This window comes from Ursus americanus, chromosome 21 (assembly GCF_024610735.1).
Source record: "Ursus americanus isolate L20-20 chromosome 21, mUrsAme1.1.p, whole genome shotgun sequence".
NCBI classification, from domain to species: domain Eukaryota; kingdom Metazoa; phylum Chordata; class Mammalia; order Carnivora; family Ursidae; genus Ursus; species Ursus americanus.
The window spans coordinates 23,958,416-23,980,017 of NC_142147.1; the positions used below are offsets into that span (position 1 = coordinate 23,958,416).

Genomic DNA, 21,602 nt, shown 5'->3' on the forward strand with positions numbered 1-21,602 from the left:
GCTTGCGAGTGAATACACAAAAGGCCTGCCAACGGCTTGGTCTAGCTTCCCTCCCACCCCCCCAAAAGCTTGGTCTAGTTTCCCTCCCCCCCCCCCCCAAAAGCTGTGATTATTGCTCCAGGTCTTATTAAAACCCAGCTTGTCCAGAACTGATGAGGTGGCCAACTCTTAGATCACAGTAGCCTTGCACTGCAGTGGTCTTTGATTTGGTTAGGAATGGCTGCTGAATTGAGCCAACTTTTTGTGGGGTTCCTTGAAGGCTCAGGCCCAAGTGCACCTCTGCAGTGTGGGTACGTTAGCTGTGTCTCAATGCCAGGTGCCTTGGCAAGCCTGGCCAGGTGACGCCTTTGCAGCAGCTGTGGCTGGCATCTTTGTCGCTCAGGAGTTCCATGGCTCTCGCTTTAGTTATGTGCCCCCAGCCACCAGTTACTGTTTGTGAACAGGACACTGCCCCGCTCGTACTATTTCACTTTAGCTACTTGTGTTTTCTTATTCTACCTCCAGTCACCTTTACTTGAATCAGAAAGTCCTTGCTTGCTTTATTTTTTAAAAATCTTCCTTTCTACTGCTCACCTTAACAAGTCACAGGGGTTAACAGAAACTGGGGCTGCTGTGGTTCATCTTCATTGCTCTGGTCACAGCTGTCACAGCTGTCATGCCTCTCTATTCCTCTCTCCACGCCCCAGTGATAGGATGCAGGGTGATGAGTATCCCAGTCATATGTGAGGCTGGTCACCTCAGACTGGTGCGTGCCCTCACCATTCACGTTGCAGAGGCATTTCCTCCCCTAAATGCTAACTCTGAAATTCACTCTTCCCTACTTGGGGATTCTGTCTTAAACCTTGTCTACCTTGGCTTTCACTTCGGTAGTTGACTTCTAAAACTTTCCTTAGCTCAAGATGCTGATTTGTGTGTGTGGTTACTGTGGCTAATAAATCTCCCTGAGGTGGGTGAGATTTTATTAGAAATGCAGACTTGTTGCTTTGGGCTGTAGTAGCTAGTTGGACAAATCCTCCTAGGTGGATTTGGTTACAATAGTAAACCTCATGTTGTCAGCAATACAGTTTCACGCTTTCTCCAAGTTCCACTCTGAGCAACCACAGGAAGCTGCAGGCAAATGTTACTGATCTACATTACAAAGGCATCAGTAAGGACTGTTCACCTCAGAGCTATCAGGAAGCTGCAAAATATTCTGATGCCACCCTGCAGGAGCTTCTGCACATTGTCCAAGGGAAAGGAGGGTCACTGAATTCTTTCATAAGGATCTGTTTTTAGTATAAATGAGAATGTTCTACAGACTTCCCCAGTGGCTGAGTGTCTAACCTCACCTTGGAGCAGTGCTGGCTCCTATTCCCTTCCGAAATTTAATGCAGAGAGAGCCAGTTCCCTTTTGCTTGACCTCGCAGGCCCCCCGAGGGTGGTCTGTTTAAGAGAAAGCCATACTGGATTGATTTAGTTAACTAATGTTTTAAAACAAGTTTTTTCTAAACAACTTACTGGACTTACTACATGGCTACTAGGATTTTGAGGACTCAAAGAGTACCTGTGTTGCAAAACTCAACATAAAAATGAGGCAAGACCAGTATCTAGAGAGACAAGTTCCTTCACCTCTTGCAAAGTTCTGACAGTATCTTAAGGCTAATCATTGGTCAGGGTGATGTTAACGTATCTTTCCGAAATAAGTGTGGTGACCAGGAAGCACAAGTTTTGCTTTCTGTTTCTTTTCTGTGATTGGAAATGGTTCACTGCTTCCTCAACTATCATCCCTCTCCTAGTCCTGATCCATGAGCTGCACTAAAAGAAGGAGCCAAATAGCAGCTGCCCAAGAAATCTTAGCAGGAAAATCGTCCCCAAATCTGTTGAAGGCAGGAGGTAGAGATCAAAACTTGTGAACCTGGTAAAATGTGTACTCATTATGTTAATACTGTCATTAAACACTTCATGAACACTTCATGGCCATTTCTGTTCTGTTTTACTTACACAAGCAAACTGTTATCCGAGGCAAAGGACTCTGCAGGTAAGACGCACACAAGCCCTTTGTAAAAATAACTCAGTGAATATGGTCAACCACAGTCTTCACCTGCATTTTTCCACAAAGCTTTCAGATATTTTGTGACTATGTCATTATCAAATATTGGCTTTGGGGTAGATTATACAGGTCTATAAAATCATGTCTACTAAGAGTGGTTATTTATTTGCCCCACTTATTACCATACAAAAACATCAGGAAATGTCCACTCTTTGGGGGGAGTTCATTTTCTTCTCAAGTTGAAGGCAATATTTTGTCCATGGCTGATTTCAGGGCAAATATTTTTGATAAATTCCTCCAACCTGGTTTGGCAATTCACTGTTTTCTGTCAGACCAAACCAATATCAAGTTGATACCAGGCAAGCCGTGCCCAGCTGAAATCTCAAGTGTTTGTGTTTTGCTTTCCAGAATCCTCAGATGCAGCAGGAAAAATTTAATCATTCACCTCCATCCAGTAGATGTTTGTAAATGTCTTGCTGTCCATTTTGTCGATAAACAGGCAGCCCTGCAAATGGTCCATCTCATGCTGGATGATTCGGGCTGCCCATCCACTCGCCTGCCACACCACCTGCTCCCCTTTGGGGTCCAGCCCTGCAAAGTAAGTTACAGCCTGGGTAAAGATATGCTTAACCGCATCATTTTTTTTTTAAAGACTTTATTTATTTATTCAACAGAGATAGAGACAGCCAGCGAGAGAGGGAACACAAGCAGGGGGAGTGGGAGAGGAAGAAGCAGGCTCACAGCGGAGGAGCCTGATGTGGGGCTCGATCCCATAACGCCGGGATCATGCCCTGAGCCGAAGGCAGACGCCCAACTGCTGTGCCACCCAGGCGCCCCTAACCGCATCACTTTTAATCTCCTTACCTTTTCCCTGCCTCTGGCTGTTCCTCTTCACCAGAGGCAACATCAGAAGGGAATGCAGACAGCAGCCCCTGTTCTTCCCAGAAAAGATGCCTCAACTCTGCCCATTACCAAGTATTCAGTGTGGTCCTAACGCTGACAATTAGGTTGCTGGACTTACTATGGGGCTGAGGTGCTTCATTTCTGAACATTCTTCCCATTTCTGAAATACTGCTGATTTATTTCAATTCCTAAGTCTTTCAACCTGGTACACTATAAAATAAAGGGTACACTATAAAATAAAGGGATACCATTTACTTTCTGACCTGGACCAAGGGGCCTACTCAAGAGGAACAATCATCCCAACTCCAGCAACAAATCACATTCCACAAGGTATCCTGTGGTATGACAAACCAGCATCGGTTTATCACCCCATGCTGTGCAAAGCTGGGTCTCACTTCTTCCATTCCACCACGACGGACGCAACTGGGTAAAAAGTGTATGTGTAAGAGACAGCGAGCTAGAGGGCACAGAGCAGAGGACCTGGAGTGAGGTAACATCGGAACTAGGCCACGTTCCCAGTCCAAACCACGCCCCCGACGAGCTGGCTCTGCTGTCACACTAACCGCCATCCCCATCGGTCAGTCTTGAATCACGTCCACTGCGGCTGGGCCTGCACTTCACAAGCCTGCACTTTTACTGGAGCTTTGAGAAAACTGGTTCATGGGATCCGAGGTCGCCGCCTCCACGGGCGGGGGAAAAAAGACACACGCGTTTACCCAACCGCTCTAAAGCCACCGCCCCTCCCCCCCTCCGCACCTGAGATCTGCACGGCCTGGAAGCGGGGCACGCAGGCCAGGAAGCCGGCGACGCTCTCGCAGCCCTCAGGGAAGGTGACCAGGCGGCTGTCTAGCACCCGTAGGCTGGGGTTCACGAACACGCGCAGGGGGAAGGGCTCCATCTGGCGGGCCTCGCGCAGGCGCGGCGCGCAGGCGCGGAAGAGCGCCTCGGGGAACTCTAAAGCCAGCACCTGCAGGGGCACCCCAAGCTGCGGAGCGCTCAGGCCCACGCAGCGCCGGCGCCGCATCACCTGCACCAGCCTCTGCACCAGCCGCTGCAGTTCAGGCCCCGCCAGCTGCGCCGGCTCCACCGGAGCGGCCACGGCCCGCAGCGCCGGGTCCCCGACCTGGCACACGCGCGGGTACGGCGGCTCGGGCGCGCCCCGCACCAGACGCCGCACGTAGCGCCAGTAGGACCGCCGGCGCGCCGGGCCCTCGAGGCCGTCCCCCGCGGGCGCGGAACTGCGGGCCCGGGCGCCGCCGCCCGCAGCTCCCCCTCCCCACGGTGGGGCCGGCCCCAAGCAGTGACGCGCCCGCGCCAACAGCGTGCCCAGCAGCAGCCCGGCTCCCATCTGGCCCCCAGTGCGCCAAGCAGAGCCGCCCGGCGCCCGCCGCCGCCCTCCCCGGCCCTCCCCGGCCGCCGTAGGAGAGCGCTCCCGTCGCGGGGGACGCCGGGAAGCGGAGTTCCCGCGCGCCTTCCGGGAGCGCCGGCGCGGTCCCCCGAGCGCAGCCCGCCTCCGTGACGTCAGCAGCTTTATTATTGAATTCCGTTTTTTACTGTGTAATCAACCATTTGCAAGCGTGACACAGAGGTTCCCCCTTTTGTTTGCTGTCGCGAATGCCTTCGCAGCCTCCCCCCTGGGGCTGCCCCGCGTTCTCCGAGGCCGGCCTCACCTCCCCGGGGACGCGGCAGGAAGCCTGGGTGCGGGTTAGGTGTCCGCACCGGGCACCTCAGCCTGCGGCTCGTTGGCTGAGTCCGCCTGGTCCTGGGCTGAGTCGGCCTGGTCCTGCGCATCCTCTGGGCGAGCTGCAGCGACGGGCTCCAAGCTTGACTCCTCGGCGGCGGGTGCTGGAGCTGCAAGCTCCGGCCCCAGCTCCTTTTCATCTAGACAGAGGACCAGCTCTCTCTTCGGCAGGAGGAAGGCAAGAGGCTCCTGGACGAGGCCTATGTTCACGTGCCCAAGGTTTCCGTACTTGGAGAGCTGAGTGGGTGGAATGCCTGACCCAGAAGGTAGAGAAAGAGAAACACAAAAAACGTTTAATAAATTTAAATATTGATGTGTCACAGGGAAAAAAAACCTTAGAGGATGTGGCAGGCACAATTTGCACATTTCTATACAGTAGAAGCCATCTTTGTGATATGGGACAGGAAGCCATACTATAAAGCGAGACTCTGAAGGTAATCTGGAACAGCACAGTGGAGAGTGGATCGAGTTAAGAGCCAAGAGAACCTCAGAAGGCACTGTCTTCCCTGTGCCAGGCCCAAGGAGAAAGCTGGGGGGAAAGTGGCCAACAGGCACTCTGCTGGTGTGGCCACTGGCCGACTGCCCTAAGGGAAGCTCTGCCTCCCCCAGCCCCCACTCCTGGCACAGAGAGAGTGGGCACAGGGAAGTGAAGACAAATTGGGAAAAATCTTAAAATACCTTCTCTGGACATTTCATATAATTAGAGTCATACAGTATGTGGTTCTCCTGTGACTAGCTTCTTCCACTTAGCCAGATATACACATACTGTGTTATTTATATGAAATGTCCAGAAAAGGCAAATCTATTATAACAGAAAGCAGATGAGTGGTTGCCAGGCGCTAAGAGTGGGATTGGGGAATGACTACATTGAGCGGGAGGGTTCTTTTTGGGGTGATGGAAATGTTCTAAAATTGGACAGTGGTGATAGTTGTACATCTCTGTATATTTACTAAAAAACACAGAATTTTACAAATGGGTGAATTATTTAATATAGGAATTATATCAATAAAGTAGTTTTAAAGGTCTTTTCCCTCCTTTCTCTTACCTAAGGTCTGTGCTATCTGAGCTGGTGGAAAAAGGACTTGGAGACAGCGATTTAAATAAGGAACAAGGTCTTCCAGGAAGACAGTGCAGAACTGGACAAAGAGCTCTTGCTCCCCACTGCTGAAAGCAGCCTCTTCTGCGCGATGGAAGGCCAGGATTGTTTTGGTTACCTAGGAGACAAGGGCACCATCAGTCACTAGAGTAGTCTGTCACCATCTGCAGTACCTGAAACTAAGCACAGATGTGCAGCCCTCAAGTTTTCATAAAAAAGTCATTCCAGACAGTACATTATGTTACTTTCTTGTTTAAATTCAGAATTGTGGTCACTCTCCACAGTTATGTCACTTCATTGATATATTTCTGACCCAAACCCAACTTGTTTGATTACTGGCACACTTTCCACTTCCAGTGGAAGAGCATCAAGAGGTTCTTGATTCCTACAGGAGATGGACCAGAACTATATTGGATCCAGGAAAACAAAGCAAAACTTTTTTTTTTTTTTTTTTTTACTGAGTAAGGCCTTTGAGATTCTAGGAAGTTAGACCACTAAAAATTATAAAAGAACACAGAGCTAGAAAAGAAGTTCTACATACAAATAACAGAGCAACCTAGCTGATGTTCCTGGTTTAAGTCCTAGCTGTGCCACTTGCTGGTTTTGTGACTTCCAAGTGATTACTTAAACACTTCATGCCCTCTGTTCCTCAGTTTCCTTATCTATAGAGTAGCCTGCAACAGGACCTACCTCTTAGGGTTGTGAGGATCAGGTCTTAATAGGTATAATATATGATGAACACCACTTGGCATGGAGTAAGTTCTATATAAATATTAGCAGATTACTATTACCTGAATTTCATTGACTACAAAGTTTCAATGCTCGTGCTTTCTTCCTCTTACAGGACATTAACAGATTTTTTTTTTTTAGTAACACAGGTGGGAAAGTTTATTAAAGCAAAAAGTACACTTTTGAGATATGAGAGCAGGCAAGCTCAAGAGTGAGAGAGTTGGACCCAGAAAGATTTGATGTAACCATGTCACAAATGCCACCTGGCTGACAGTAGTTATAAGATGTCATAAGTTGTAAGAAACATCCCTTTACCTAAAGGTTCAAATATATAAGAAATGTGCAGGATATCATTAGTTGTAGTATTTTTTGTATTATGTAGAATTCTAAGATGGTTCTTACGAATCCCACTCCCTGGTATCCACTCCTTTGTGTAATCCCTTCCCCTTGATGGCAGGCAGAATGTGTGGCTTGTTTCAAACCAAAAGAATATGGCAAAGGTGAAGAATTTTGCAGATGTTATTAAAGCCCCTAATCAGATGACTTTGAATGGATCAAGGGATATCCTGGGTGGGCCCGACTTAATCAAATAACCCTTTTAAAAAAGGGTTGAGGATTTCCCTAAAAGAAGAGACTCAACACAGGAGAGCTGCTCTCTGTCAGCCTTGAAGAATCAGAAAGCCACACTGTATGTGTGGAGTGAGATGGCTTCTAGGACCTGAGGGCCTTAAACCTACAAATGCGAAGAAGAGAAATCTGCCAACATGAATGAGCTTGAAAGGGGACCCCAAGCTTCAGATGAGACTGCAGCCTGGCCAACACTTTGCCTGTTATCTTGTGAGATCCAGAGCAGAGGACCCAGGACTCCCAATCCAAAGAAACTGGGACATGATAAATGTGTGTTGTTTTAGGCTATGTTTGTAGGAGTGTTATGCAGCAGTAGAAAACTAACACATTACTGAATCATTATTACAGGTGAGGCACTTCATGAATTGTTCTAGGTCCCATGATGGGGGACTCACCAGAGCTTTTTAATCAGAAAAAGTCTCTAAAAAACCCCCTAAGCCTAAGTCTGCAAACACCTATCACATAGACTGGTTTATTTTTTACAAAAGTCTGGCCACCTGTTACCAAAGAAAGCCCCAGTAGAGAGCCAACAGGATGCGCTCACCTTGGCAAGGGCGTCCTCCAGGGCCCTAGTCACATCCTGTGCCAGGGCCACAGGGCAGCAGAGGCGCAGATCATTGAAGGCAACCAGAATATTGTTGAGAAAGCAGGCAAGGGGTGGGAAATCTAAGAGCACCATAGGTGGCTGCAGGGTCCCCGGCTGAGTGACTGGCACAGCAGCAGGCAGGTTACTGCTGCCCAGGATAGCTGGAGCTGAGATGAGGGTGTAGGAATTCATTTCATCCTGGAACTTCTCCACTGCTTCCTGAATTGCTTTCTGGAAAGTGCTGATGGCCACCCGCTGGAAAACAGGAGCCAACTGGCCCCGGAAATCAACCCCCACCCGGCTGAAGGACAGCCCAAAGTACATGCACTGACCCAGCAGAGAGTCTAGACGACCACCAATCCCCCGGTGAAGGTCGGTCTCCAGCACCTGCAGGAATTGTGAGACTCTCTGAAGCACCCAGCCATAGAAGATGGCACTCTCATTCATAGTGTGCTCACCCGTGGCAGGGGGCAACAATGGGTCCTCATCTGAGAATATGGCACGGTACTGGGTGATGATATCGAACAGATGGACACGGCAGGCCTCAATGGTTTTTGTGATGTGGAAATAGGGATCATCATTAGGGATGGCAGTAAGGATGGAACGCAGCCAAGCATCTCGGGCCTGAAGAAACTTCACCCTCAACTCAGCCTCAGTGAAGACATCCATGCACCGCAGGAAGCTAATGACACGGAGGCAGGCAGGGAGCTGGATGTTGGTTCTTAGTTGCTGGATCAGCTGGCTCAGCATCAGCTGCATGGACTGGCGCACTTCGTTCACAATGCCCTGACAATATAGGGGGTCAGTCACACCACATTGGGAAAGACACTGCTGGGAACCCATTCCACTACCCCTGAATATTGCAGATCAACATTCCCACTGCTTTCCTGCTATATGAAGATCTCCTAAAGTTGATGTGTACAGGTTTACCAACAAAGATCTCATTCAGTGTGGCCACATGTAACTATTCACTGTGGCCTACAGGCCCTGTTTAGTTCTCCTGCCTCAGCCGCTTCCTAATTCTGTCTCCTTGCTCACTGCAATCCAGTCCCACTGGCTATCTTTGTTTTTCTTTCTTTCTTTTTTCTGTCTTTGTATTTCTTAAACACTCCCAAGTTGTTTCCTCCTCAGTCTGCTATACCTGTTCTTTCCACTTTCTGATTTGCTCTTTCCCTACATCTTCATGTGGCTGGTTCCTTCTCATCATCTGGCTCTTACCTTAAATATTCTCTCTCCAGCAGAGCCTTTCCTCACCACTCTACCTAGGGTACCTCACCCTAGGCTCATTCTACCCATTCCCTAGTTTATTTTCTTCAGACAGTTACCATTATCTGAAAGGATCATATTATTTATTTACCAACTATCAGCTTACATTCATGAAAGCTAGGGCCTTCTTTGCTTTGTCTCATTCTGTCCCCAGCACCGAGATCAGTGTCTGGCACATGATTAATATTTATCACTTGAATGAATGAATGAATGAATGAATGAATGAATGAATGAATGAATGTATGTATGTTTCATGTTCGAGCCTGCCTGCCTGGCAGAAACCAATATGAAACATGCAAAATTTCCCTAAGGTTTCTGCCCAAATGTTCAGTGAGGACCACAGAATTATTGATTACAAGAACATCAGTTTGAGTCCTTTTGGGGCAGTCTGGCTACCTGGATGACAGGGATGGAGGAGTATTTCCTTTCCAGTCGTCGTACATAGGCTGCAAGCTCCAGGGCCTCTTCATAATAGCTGTTCCGGACACAGGTGTCCATCAGCTGAGGAATCTCCAGGATTTCCAGGATTTCTGTGTGCCGGTTTAGAGTCAGGGTGTTCATCCGGCGGTTGGAGCTGATCTCTTCAGCCTCTTTCACAAAGTTTCTAGTAACAAACAGAAGAATATTGGTCACTCACTGTTCTACATCCAAAACTTAGCTACAATTACCAAGCATTCACTAGGAACCGTATACCGAGCTGGATGGTTTATGACTTAATCTTCTCACTAAACCTGTGAGGTAAGTATTGCTATTCCTGAGGCAACTTTAATCCCAGAGAGACAAAGCAACTTGTCCAATATCACACAACTAATAAATGATAAAAATATGTAAGCCCAAATCTGCCACTTAACTAGAGGTGGCAAGGTACTTAGGCTTTCTGAACTCTTTCCTCATTGGTAAAATAGTAGGACCCACCTCATAAGGATGTGAGGATTAAATGAGATGATGTGTATAAAGCATTTAACACAGAACCTGACACAGTAAATGTTAATAATAGCTATTCTTTTTGTGATCACTAACCAGCCTAGAAGCTACAACCTTACCCTCAAGTTCCCTCAGCCTCTTAATCTTTTCTTAGGGTGTTGTTCCACTTTAACTCCATAGTCTTCACTTCTCCCTAATTGCAGAGACCTGCTTTATGAAGTCCCCTATCTATTCTGGAGGGCAGAAGGGACAGAAGCTATTGTCAAATATCCAAAGACTCAAAACTTAAACTTTTATTGTGAAAGGCTGAAAGGCAGAATTGATAACAGACTGAGGATCTAGAGAGGCAGAATATGGATTTAAAAGGAGAGATTTTTTTGATAATTTTTACTGCCTCCAAATGGAAGGATTTCGTTGTCAGCATTCTCTCAAAGTTTTGGACGGTCTGCCTGTGTAGATTATAGCTGACAACTGCAGAGTGTGGCTATGTCAGACCCAGTGTTAACTGCTTTGCATGGATTCTCTAGTGCTCACAACAGTCCTGTGAGGGAGGGACGTGCTGCTGGTTTCCAATTCTGACTGGGAACTTACTAGCTTCCAAGTGCTCCTAGACAGACAATCCCTAAGCTCTGTCTCAACTTTCTCATACATAAAATGGGAATAACAGTACCTACCTCGAGAGCTGTAGTGAAGCTTAAATGGATTTTTAAAATGCTCAGAGGAGAGCCTGACCGATGCATGGTAAGTGCTATGTAAGTGTTAGCTATTTCTTTCATCATAAATGTCAGCTATTACAGTTGCTAAAAGCCCCTTTACTGCCGAGCCCGCCGCACCTGCAGCTCTGCTGGAAGCTGGGCAAGCGATCGAGCAGGCGGCCGAGCGACGCCTCCACGTCGCCAAAAAGGCGGTGGATGCGCTCGGTGCACTCGGCGCCTCGGATGAAGGTCTTGTAGTTGGCAAAGGCCAAGTCGCGCGTCTGCTGCAGCAGCTGCGCTCGCTCTTCCGCCAAGCGCTCCGGCTCGCGTCTCAGCCGCTCCAGCCCGGAGCCGCTCAACTCCCGGAGGTAGCGGCCCACGTCCGGCCGCTCCCGCCACTGGGCCTCGGGGAAGCGGTCTCGGAACAGCGATGCCAGGAGCCCTTCATCCTCCACTTCCCCGAGAGCTGCTGCCGTGGCCGTCGCCGTGGCAGAGGCCGTGGTCGCCGCCATCTTCCGGCAGCAGCGTCACTTCCCCTCCGGCCCAGCGAGGGCGCTGGCTCGGAATCTAGGACCGGAAGCAGCCGGGGTTTCGTATCGGGCCAGTTTTCTTTCCCGACGGTCCTCCAGGCTACGGGGCGCCGGCGTGGGGAACAAATTGAAGGCGGCTAGAGAGGCAGGCTTTGGGGTTGCCAGGGAGCGGCCGGCGGCTGACTTCCGTTTCCGGCCTCTGAGGCACGCGGATTCGGTGTTGTAACCCAGCGGGAAAATGCGGCCTTTGACTGAAGAAGAGACCCGCGTAATGTTTGAGAAGATAGCGAAATAGTAAGACCGCGCGGAGGGAAAGGGGAAATGTGTGTGTGGCGGGAAGGGCGCGGGTAGAGTGGGGGCGCGGGGTCGGGAGGAGTCTTTTGGGGCGCTGTCTCCAGTCCTCCTTTTGCTTTCAGCATCGGGGAGAACCTTCAGCTGCTGGTCGACAGGCCCGACGGCACCTACTGTTTCAGGCTGCACAACGACCGGGTGTACTACGTGAGGTGAGGCGGTACCGGGTGGACAGCAATGGACCCGGGTGGAGGACTGGGTCCCACCAGCTTCCCTCATCTGACACCTTCTTCTTTCTTACCCTTTCAGTGAAAAGATCCTGAAGTTGGCCGCCAACATCTCTGGGGACAAGCTGGTGTCTCTGGGGACCTGTTTCGGAAAATTCACTAAGACTCACAAGTTCCGGTTGCACATCACAGCTCTGGATTACCTTGCACCATATGCCAAGGTTTGTAGGGTGTTATTCAGCCGGCCACTGGGGATGAAGGAAGTCAAAGATGAGGGCCACGTCAGAACGCAGATAATTGGGCAGCTTCTCTGCCACGGAGTCAGTGCCAGCGCATGGAGAAGTTTGCAGGACCTGCTGCTTGGGCATGGTTGGGGTTCTGGCATGGGAATGCTGTGTGGTCGCATAGTCATAGTTACGCCCAGCAGAATAGAAAAGCCTATGCAGACCTCGCTCAAGAAAAGCAAATTGGTGGCTTTGGTGAGAGCGTAGTGGGATCCAGAAAAAGAGCTTTTAAACTATCCATGAGAGAGACTGTAGAGTTGAAGAAAGAACCTCCTGGCAGTTCTGTCTAGGGAGTGAACAATTTGAGATAACCATCCATTTTTCTCCCTTCCTTAAAATGTGTTCAAGAAATTAATCACATATCCAGCAGCTGGCTTATTTGCAGGGATACAACAATTAGCATTTTAATGTCTTTTGGATTTAATTCTGTTTTTTATAGTATAAAGTGTGGATAAAGCCTGGAGCAGAGCAGTCCTTCCTGTATGGGAACCATGTGTTGAAATCTGGACTGGGTCGAATCACTGAAAATACTTGTCAGTACCAGGGAGTGGTGGTGTACTCCATGGCAGACGTCCCTTTGGTGAGTAGAGATGGTAGCTGTTATAAAAATCAAGTATCTTTTTAATCAAGAAGGATGTATTTTCAGTCTGTGCACTTCAGAGACTAAATTCTCAGCACCTTTCAAATTTCTCAAAGAACTGTATTTTTTCATCTTCATTATTTCTACCCCTTAATGCGTGCCTATTGAATGACTTGAGTGAATCAGTGTCTCTTCTTTTGAATCCCAGGGTTTTGGGGTGGCAGCAAAGTCTACACAAGACTGCAGGAAAGTAGACCCCATGGCGATTGTGGTATTTCATCAAGCAGACATTGGGGAATATGTGCGGCATGAAGAGACTTTGACTTAAAACGAAATCATCGCAAGGACTTAATGGCTGTGTGGAAGGGCCTAGCTTTGTTTCCTGTGTCTGTGTAGGCTCCATCATCATGTTGAATTTTGTCAACACTGTGACTTCTTCAGGGACTTCTTAGTTTAATATTCTATTACGGATGAATGCAGGTTGGATTCTTATGTGGAAATGGCTCAAAAACGGTGTTTCAGATCTTTGTGTTCGTGACTAAATAGAATACTGTGTTTTATATTTGAATCAGAGGGCTTCTTGAGTAACAGGTTCTGAGTCATTGGAACTGAGGACAAGAATAGCTAGCTTATTGTTATCTGTGATAACACTGTTTTCCAAACTCATGATAAGAACACAATAGATTTTCTTCATTATTTATTAATACCATGAAAGTCAGATATGCCATATTAGAATGGTAGGTCACGTATGGGATTTTACAAATGAAATTTGGATAAAATAATAGAAGTTTGTTCTGCTAATTTTCTATGTAGTAGGTTCTGTGTGGTATGGAAGAAAACCTTGGATTCAAACCCCAATTCTGACACCTACCAGCTGTATGGCTTTAGAGGCGTCATTAAACTTTTATAAGCTTATTTTCTTCTTCTGCTTCAAAAACAGGTTTAACCATCTACCTAAGAATGGTTTGTAGAATTAGAAATCATGTTTGTAAAGCACTTAGTACAGTGCCTGGCAAATGTTAGGTGTTAAATAAATGGTAAGAATTACTTTTATATCGCATATACTGGCTATTTCTATTACTAAGGATAGGATCTCATGAGTATGGCTTGATTATGTATCTTGGTTCTTGTTCTCCTTTTCCTTAGATGGTATGATCCCAGGCTAATGTTATTTTCATCACCTTGATTTCTTAAAACGTGATTTCCCTTACAAACCTTTACTTACTTGACTGGAGTAGACAGAAAGCACTAATCATAGACACCAAAATAATTCAGCTTCTCCAACCTTGCCCATGCCTGCCAAAATTATTTTTGGAATTATTAAAATGTTTTCAAAAATGAAAAAAATTCCACTAAGTTTTTTAAAACTGCCTGTACTATGAAACATTTCTTTTAAAATACTGCTTTTTTCCCTGCTTATTTTAAATTTCAAAGGTGACATCTCTAAAAATAAAATTTTCAACTACAAAAAAGCAGTCTACCAATTCCTGTTTTTGTATGCAACATATAAAACTGAGATTGATATGTTTTGTCCCATTTTTTTCAACTCCTCCCTCCTAAGGTTCTGTGTTAACCCTCTAGATAAACTTAGTAAAGGTTAAGGGATTGCTGTATGTTGAACGGTATTTTGATGGTAGCATTTAGTACACACTTTAGTAAGAGCTAATATCAAAACTTGCACATTTATTATTTTATTGACATTTTGAGGCAATTGGAGAGGAAAGGAGAGCAATAGACTAAGATATTCTAACAAGATAAATGGTTTTTTTCCAATAACTTTACAAAGCTTATTTGACTGAAACTTTGACAAAGCTTCTGCCCCAGAAGAAAAGAGCTAGGGTGCTGTGGTCATTTTGGCTTAGCATCTTGGCTTTTTTGTGTCTGTAGTCTTTGGGATATTGAAGAGACGCTTCAAGAAATACAGCTGCAGGATTCCAGAAAGAACAATAACAAGGCTCTGAGCTGTCGACCACCAGTTCACATAGTTATAGTTTGATTGGAGAAGGAAAAAGTCAGCCATTTTCCTCATGCGGGCAAAGTTGTAGTATCGCCACATGTGAAAGATATTGTTCTGCACCTTCCGTGTACTCTCCTGTGGGACAGAAAATGAAATGAAAAGAGGGTCCTCCCTACCTCCCATCTAGTCTCACCTGGGTGCTCACAAGCACTAATCTATGTGGAAGTTGAGTAACTTATAATTTTATGATATGTAGTAAGTTGGTTATTGTAGTTGTTAGTAAAGCTGGTTTTGCTGTATATGAAGAAAAGGTCTGGACTTTAGTTTAAAAAGACATAATTTTATAATGAAAAATTTCAGTGCTGAAACTACAAAGCTCTTTCCGAGTATCTCTAGATTTAGGCATGTACTCCATACGTCATTGTGTTCTGGTGATGTCTTCTGTTCTTTGTATATGGTAGAAGACAAGGGCCTGCAAACTTCTTATTAAAGAACCAGATAGTAAATATTTTAGGCTTTGCAGGCAATACAGTCTCTGTTGCAACTACTGAACTCTGCTATTGTTAGCACAAAAGCAGCCATATGTAATTGTCAATTGAGCATAGCTGTGTTTCAGTGAAACTTCATTTACAGAAACAGGCAGTGGGCTTTTGTGCATTGAAAAATACTATCAAGAAAGTGAAAAGACATCCCACAGAATGGAGAAAATGTCTGCAAATCACTTATCTGATAAGGGACTTATATCCAGAATATATAAAAAACTTATAACTCAACAATAAAAAGACCACCCAATTTTAAAACAGATAAAGGATTTGAATAGACAGTTCTCCAAAGAAGATACACAAATAGCCAAAAAACATGAAAAGATGCTCAATGTCCTTAGCCATTAGGGAGACAGAACTCAAAACCACAAGATATAACACCACACCCACTAGGATGGCTATAGTAAAAGAGACAGTGGCATATTGGCAAGTATGTGGAGAAATTGAAACCATCAGATACTGCTGATGGGAGTGTAAAATGGTTTAGCCACTGGAAAACAGCAGTTACTCACAAAGTTAAACAGAGTTACCATATGACCCACCAGATTATGCCACTTCTTGGTATACAGAAATGAAAACATGTTCACACAAAAACTTCAAATGTTCATAGCCGCATTATTCTTAATAGCCAAAAAGTGGACAACCCAAATGTCTATCAGCTGTTGAGTGGATAAGCAAAATGTGGTAGATTCATACAAGAGAATATTAGCCATCCATAAAAGGGAATGAAGTACTAATACATGGTACAATGTGGATCAACCTTGAGAACGCGCTAAGTGAGAGGAGCCAGAAACAAAGGTCACGTTGTATGATTCCACTCATACAATGTACAGAATAGGCAAATTTATAGAAACAAAGTTGATTAGTGAATGATTGCCCAGGACTGGGAGAGGATGGGGAAAGATGAGTGACTGATGGGTATGGAGTTCTTTTTGGGGTGATGAAACTGTTGTGGAATTAGATGCGATAGTAGCAGGACCTTGGGAATATACTAAAGCCCACAGAATTACACATTTTAAAATGGTGAATTCTATCTTAATTAAAAAGACAAACAGGCAGTGGGGCAGATTTGGTCTGTGTGGCAGTTTGCCAACTCCTGGTATAAAACCAGTGAGTAATTTCAAGAGCTCCAAGTCCTAAAAATTAAAGGTTTCAGATCCCTGTGCCTCTTTGGTTTTTCCCCACATGAGCTCTCACTCAGATGATATTACTTATTTCCAAGGATGTTTCCACAATGTTTCTCCCTCAAAATAGTTACCTCAATTGCATCCACAGTATCATTCAGTTGTTTTCTTTCATTCTTCTGTTTGTGGTCCATCTCAGGTCCCTCATAGAAGACTCCAAAATTGAGGTACACTTGCACAGAACCAAAGTGATTTTGCTGATTTTTTAGACAAAGCTGATAAAAACCTGTAGGAATCCCTAGATCATTACCAAATCTTGGTCTCCACCCTTTGTTGATCTACCACCCTCTAGATTTCCCTGGAGATACATGTTTACCAGTGTTAAAGGTGCTACTGTAGCTCCTTCTTTTTACTTAGGAAGTAGAAAGATCCAATTTTTGATGTGGAAGACCTTACATGATCTTCCATGAAACTTATTTTACTAAGTACCAGTTACAATATTGTGTTTTGCCAAATACTAGTAACTTAGTTCTATAAATTAGTAAATTTGTAAGTAAATTTATTAAGTTAGTTCTATACTAGATGGAAAACAATGTTTTCTCCATCTTTTTCAATTTCTGTTTCTCACATCTCTTATTGAAATTCTTCTGCGTAACAAAATGAATTGAAATTAAGAGCATGGTGTTTTCCTGCTTCTTGTACACCATTAGAGCTGGGGGATACCATCTTGAACTTGAAACAGAAAAAAATTGATGTGTTGAATGAAAGAAGCTATCCTGCTGGATGGAGTAACTTCTGCAAGGCGGTTTGTACAGGAATTGATGGTTTAGGGTATGTACTGGTGCTGGTTCTTAACTGGGGTCGGCATCCTTTGTGTGTGTGTGGGAGCGGGGAGGAGGGGGATTAGAAAGGTGTGGCAGAGTATTTGATTGTCAAAATGATTGGAAGGCACTACTGGCATGTAGGGGCCAAAGATGCTAAATATCCTAGTATGCTGAGTATCCTGTGCTGCACAATGAAGGATTGTTTTATGCCCCGTCATATACCCGGCTGGTAGAGAGGGCAATTGAAACTGATCCCATGCCGGGGGTGCCTGGGTGGTTCAGTTGCTTAAGCATCTGCCTTCAGTTTGGGTCATGATCCTGGGGCCCTCGGATCCAGCCTCATGTGGGGCTCCCTGCTCGGTGAGGAGTCTGCTTCTCCCTCTCCCTCTCCCTCTGCGCCTCCCCACTTGTGAGCTTGCTCACGTGTGCGCGTGCACTCTCGCTTGCTCTCTCAGAAAAAACAAACAAAAACCCAAAAACCTGACCCATGTTGTGCAAGGTGGGGACAGACTCGATCTGGCTGTAGAGATTTTCTGGTGATTGGGGAAGTGCTTGGTTGTGGAATGTGAATATATTCATGGCTATGCGTTTCCTTTTGTTCTGGGTCTGCTGTTTAGTAACTGCCTCAAGTCTTCTGATAACTAGAAAGAAATGCTATCCTATAATAAATGTGTTAATTGGAATTCTGTATTATAAATGGGTCTATTTTGGCCACTTTCTCATAACTTGATCAGTTGGAGACAATGAGATAAAATTGAGCTTCTGGACCCTGGAGTTAGTCATCTGGAGACCCTGCCCCGAATCTGCCAGTGGACAGCCTGTTACTTAATGTCCTCTGCCGCCTGCAGTCTCCAGTAAAGATTTGATGTTGGTGTTGAAGGCTAGTTTTTGGTGTTGAAGGCTGTTTAGTACCCCCTACTGTTTGTTCATCCCTGTGTGAAAAAGCCAGAGCTAAAGGTCTCAGTTACTTGAGTAATTTCAGTACTTACTCATTATTGACCCAGTTGCAAAGAAATGTATGATTATTACAGTAACTGTGGTGATGAAAACAGACCTGTCTCTTTGGTAGAGAAGTTTATCTGGCCTCGAACATTCTGAGAGGAGTCTATGAGGAAACCCTGTGGGGTATGTGCAGTAGCAGCAACATGTCGGTCATGTGACATTCCCAGTGTCCGCTGTACCTGCCAAGACACATTAAAGAGGGAGAAAAGCCCCTGCCACATCATCAGAAAGCTAGCTAAGTGCTAAGATTGACATTCCTGATCATCAGCACAGAGGTTCTCAATCAGGGATGGTACTTCCCAATCGTCCCTGCCAGTTTGGATTGAGAAAACAGAGGGTTGGCGGATGGGTAGGAAGAGACAGCAATGTTGAACATCTTGCCACGTTAGAAACGGTACTGCAAGACAAAGAATTGCCCAAAATGCCAGTAACACTCCTGTTAAGAAGACCTGTCTCAGAATGTACATCTGGTATGTATCAATTGATAATGTATGTTTTTGGCTGTAGAGTTCTTGATTGAACTTGCTTGGTTTTGACTTCCCTCATGGTGTCCCAGACTTGGGCTTAACTTGCTGCTTGACAGCAAATAAATAAGGCATTCAGCAGGCACTTTTCCTCAAGCTGGGTCTTGATAAGCCCAGGCTACAGTGAGCTTACTAGTAGCTACTATTCTGTTATAAATTCAGAGATAAGAAAAGGCTCTGATAAGCTAACTTAAATAAGTTTGATTTACAGTGCAATGGAATAAGATCAGTATAGTTTATTACTATGGAAACAAAATTTAGAAAGTTAACAGGCTCCTAAGATAAAGAATGAAGGAAATTAACAGGCTCTGACTTTACTATTGAGTTCACCATCCTTGGGCACTGTGGTGTTAAGACCACAGGATGGATAAGTGTACTTGGACTATAAACAGGCAACTTGAAAATATTTACCTTCCCGAAGAAACAGAGGACTGTCTGGCCAAATAGAGAGACCTTGAGCCAGTGATTTCGTAGTTTGCCAGAATTACCCCTTAAAGTGGGAGAGTAAATGTTGCTCCCCCAATCCATAAACTGAAGCATCTTCCTTTGAAATCTCAGGGTCTGTTGCCAAAGTTCATGTAGGTTTTCATTCGACTTTGTACCATATCCATAAAACTTGATTTATTATTTTAAAAAATAAATTTTCTTGCCTCTCATCTCCAAATCTTGAGTTACTATATGATTACCTCTCCAGGAAGAGGTAGTCTGTCTCATGGCTTTGAGCACACCTCCATTGCCCCCAGTTTGAGAAGTCAAGCCATATGTTTTAGTGATTATTCATCCATCAAGAGTTTCCATCTAAATGCAGGTCCATTTCCTTAACAGTTATGGAATCACAGCATGATAAAGACAACCAGAATCTTGTATTTTAATAAAACCTGACCCACTATACTAAAGGAAACAAACAAAAAAACAAGTCCCCAGTATGGCCAGAGGGGCCGATGTACTCACCTCGTAACTGAAATAGAAGTATCCAGTCTGGTGGGCAAATTGCCAGAAGCATTCTGTGCCTCCTGGAGGGATCATGATGGCAAAGTCAGATCGATCTGCTCCATTGAAGAGCAGCTGGTCCCCAGAGCCACTAAGGGGTTCTGTCTTCTGGTTCTTAGCAGAAGTCACTAGGTTCAGAACCACCAGTCCAGCCCCAAAGAGCAAAGGGAACATGCTGCTTTCTGGAGACTCCTCTGCAGGTGAACTGCTTGTAGTCTAGTGAAACCAAGTAGTTTAGACAACTGCTAAGGTAATCATTAACTTACAAGTCACACTTAGGCCAGTTTCAGGGCCACACGTGGATATTCCATAATAGAACTGGCATGATATCCCCATGCTTGGCTCACAGAAAGAATTTTTTTACCTCAAAAACTCAGTGGCTTACCAAACCTACATCATGGGTGCTAGATAGAACCTACTCCAGAAGAGGTATTTCTGTCCTTCCTTTGGGTTATCATTTTTCAGTTCTTCTTGGGAATGTACATTGGGTAAGTTTATTTACAACCATTGGAATATACGGACAGAGTTTGCCTGGAGAGATTTGTTTCTCCTATTCATATCAAATTGCTAGATGATACCTATTGCTCCAATAAGATACGTAGGGCAAACCTGTTTCAACAGAATATTTTCTGCTCAGTGCTAGATCTCAGCCAAAAGCACAGCATGGAAGTGTGTGCAAAAATTTTAATGAACAAATAAAGTGAGCAAGAGGCGGTAGTCAAACTCTACCGATAATCCTCATTCTACTTTCCCCCTGACTGATACATTCTTCTAAAGCTATCCAAAAACCCACTTAAAGACTGTTTATATTGTCAAACCCTCAATCTTTCCTCTTTTATTTGTGACTTCTTCAGCAGTCACAGCGGGGGCAAAGGCTCATTGAACACCCACTGACTTCACGGCTGGCATTGAGCTAAGAGATTTACTTGCTTCCTGTTCTCACAACAGCCCTGGGAGGGAGGTACCATCACCTACTGCCTTAGAGATGAGGAAATGGACATTCAGAGATTCCTGTGGCCAGCTCCCTGTCCCTGAAGCACAGCTGGTGCAGCTGGGGCCCTGAGTGGGTCTCACACTCCTACCTATCAGGACAGTGTCTCTGTCAGTCTCTGAGCACTGACAGTGCCTAAATGTTTTGATTTCAGCCATAATCTTAAAAAAACAAAACAACATTAGCACCTTCTAAGCAGGTATTGCTTCAGAATTCATTGCATTGACTCCGAAGTGGTAATCCCTTAAGTGTCAAAAGCTAATAAGCAAAGAACAGACTTCATACTTGTATTCAGTTCTAGCGAAGGCCATGTGACATCACAGTGCTCTGCAGGCAGTGGCTCTGCAGCAGTCTTGCTAAGGTGAAAGTGGGAGAGACTGGGATCACTTCCCAACCCACAAGCATCTCCACCCACATCTTATCAGTGCTACAGTCCCAACACTACCCGTGTCATAAGCGTGACTTAGATTCAGCAAAACAATCATCAGTTCTTAGTACTTATTGTAGTTCTACAGAAGCTGTAGGCATAGTTTTATATTTGTACACACTTCAGGAATGCTATAATAAAAATACCCCTGAAGTTATGTTAAAAAGTATTAATGGACTTACATGTTTCTCAATTTGAGAAACACTGATAAAGGCTATTCTGCCTCCTTAAATGTATCACAGTGTCACTCTTCTAGAGAGCGTATGTAGTCTAATAATGTTAGAGTGGAAGAGATAAAAGCTCCTGGATCCTAACCCTGTTTAGAGGAAGCCCACAACTAGCTGCAACCAGACTGAGAGGGATCTGGGTCTCACCTTTTCACTGTAGCTTCATTTGGGGTTAACTGATAGAAAAATGGTAGTACCAAATCCCAAAACATGTAAATAGATAATAAAGCTGTACAGAGTTTCTAACTTGTACCTACAGGATGAATTTTAAAACTGTAGCATTTCTTTACACCTTACCTTTCACTCACTCAAAAGTAAAGGGGGAATTTTGTTTCAAAAATATGTTATATGAGGGTACGGACAAATTAAGAGGACACTCCCACATTTCTGTTCGACATGGCTTTCAAGGACTAAAACATCCAATACAGTCTGACATCAGCTTCTTAACATAGTCAACATGGTTCAGCAGAGCTTGTTCAACATTTT

At 45.1% G+C, this 21,602-nt stretch overlaps 3 protein-coding genes across 8 annotated transcripts; 1 reads left to right on the top strand and 2 right to left on the bottom strand.

The window, feature by feature from the left end:
* Positions 1-1,955: 1,955 nt before the first annotated feature.
* Positions 1,956-11,172, bottom strand: COG8 (component of oligomeric golgi complex 8). 3 transcript variants are annotated; one of them, XM_045815059.2, is made up of 6 exons: positions 10,735-11,172; positions 9,374-9,581; positions 7,670-8,497; positions 5,719-5,887; positions 4,757-4,927; positions 1,956-2,620 (listed from the first exon to the last, which is right to left on the bottom strand). In XM_045815059.2, exons 1-6 carry the CDS (start codon positions 11,106-11,108, stop codon positions 2,463-2,465), a joined length of 1,908 nt encoding a protein of 635 aa, XP_045671015.1. In that variant the 5' UTR covers positions 11,109-11,172; the 3' UTR covers positions 1,956-2,462. The 3 variants fall into 3 exon arrangements, with proteins under 3 accessions (XP_045671015.1, XP_045671014.1, XP_045671013.1); XM_045815057.2 differs by having other exon boundaries at positions 2,485-2,620; positions 4,603-4,927; XM_045815058.2 differs by lacking the exons at positions 4,757-4,927; positions 5,719-5,887; positions 7,670-8,497; positions 9,374-9,581; positions 10,735-11,172 and adding an exon at positions 3,689-4,642.
* NIP7 (nucleolar pre-rRNA processing protein NIP7) lies at positions 11,170-13,988 on the top strand. Its single transcript, XM_045815066.2, has 5 exons — positions 11,170-11,420; positions 11,543-11,629; positions 11,727-11,865; positions 12,368-12,508; positions 12,717-13,988. Exons 1-5 carry the CDS (start codon positions 11,365-11,367, stop codon positions 12,834-12,836), a joined length of 543 nt encoding a protein of 180 aa, XP_045671022.1. The 5' UTR covers positions 11,170-11,364; the 3' UTR covers positions 12,837-13,988.
* Positions 13,989-14,183: 195 nt separating this feature from the next.
* TMED6 (transmembrane p24 trafficking protein 6) lies at positions 14,184-20,394 on the bottom strand. 4 transcript variants are annotated; one of them, XM_087870535.1, is made up of 4 exons: positions 19,433-20,394; positions 18,010-18,130; positions 16,266-16,417; positions 14,184-14,600 (listed from the first exon to the last, which is right to left on the bottom strand). In XM_087870535.1, exons 1-4 carry the CDS (start codon positions 19,643-19,645, stop codon positions 14,367-14,369), a joined length of 720 nt encoding a protein of 239 aa, XP_087726661.1. In that variant the 5' UTR covers positions 19,646-20,394; the 3' UTR covers positions 14,184-14,366. The 4 variants fall into 4 exon arrangements, with proteins under 4 accessions (XP_087726661.1, XP_087726662.1, XP_087726659.1 ...); XM_087870536.1 differs by having other exon boundaries at positions 16,266-16,363; positions 18,010-18,169; positions 19,433-19,788; XM_087870533.1 differs by having other exon boundaries at positions 18,010-18,169; positions 19,433-19,788.
* Between the last annotated feature and the right edge of the window lie 1,208 nt (positions 20,395-21,602).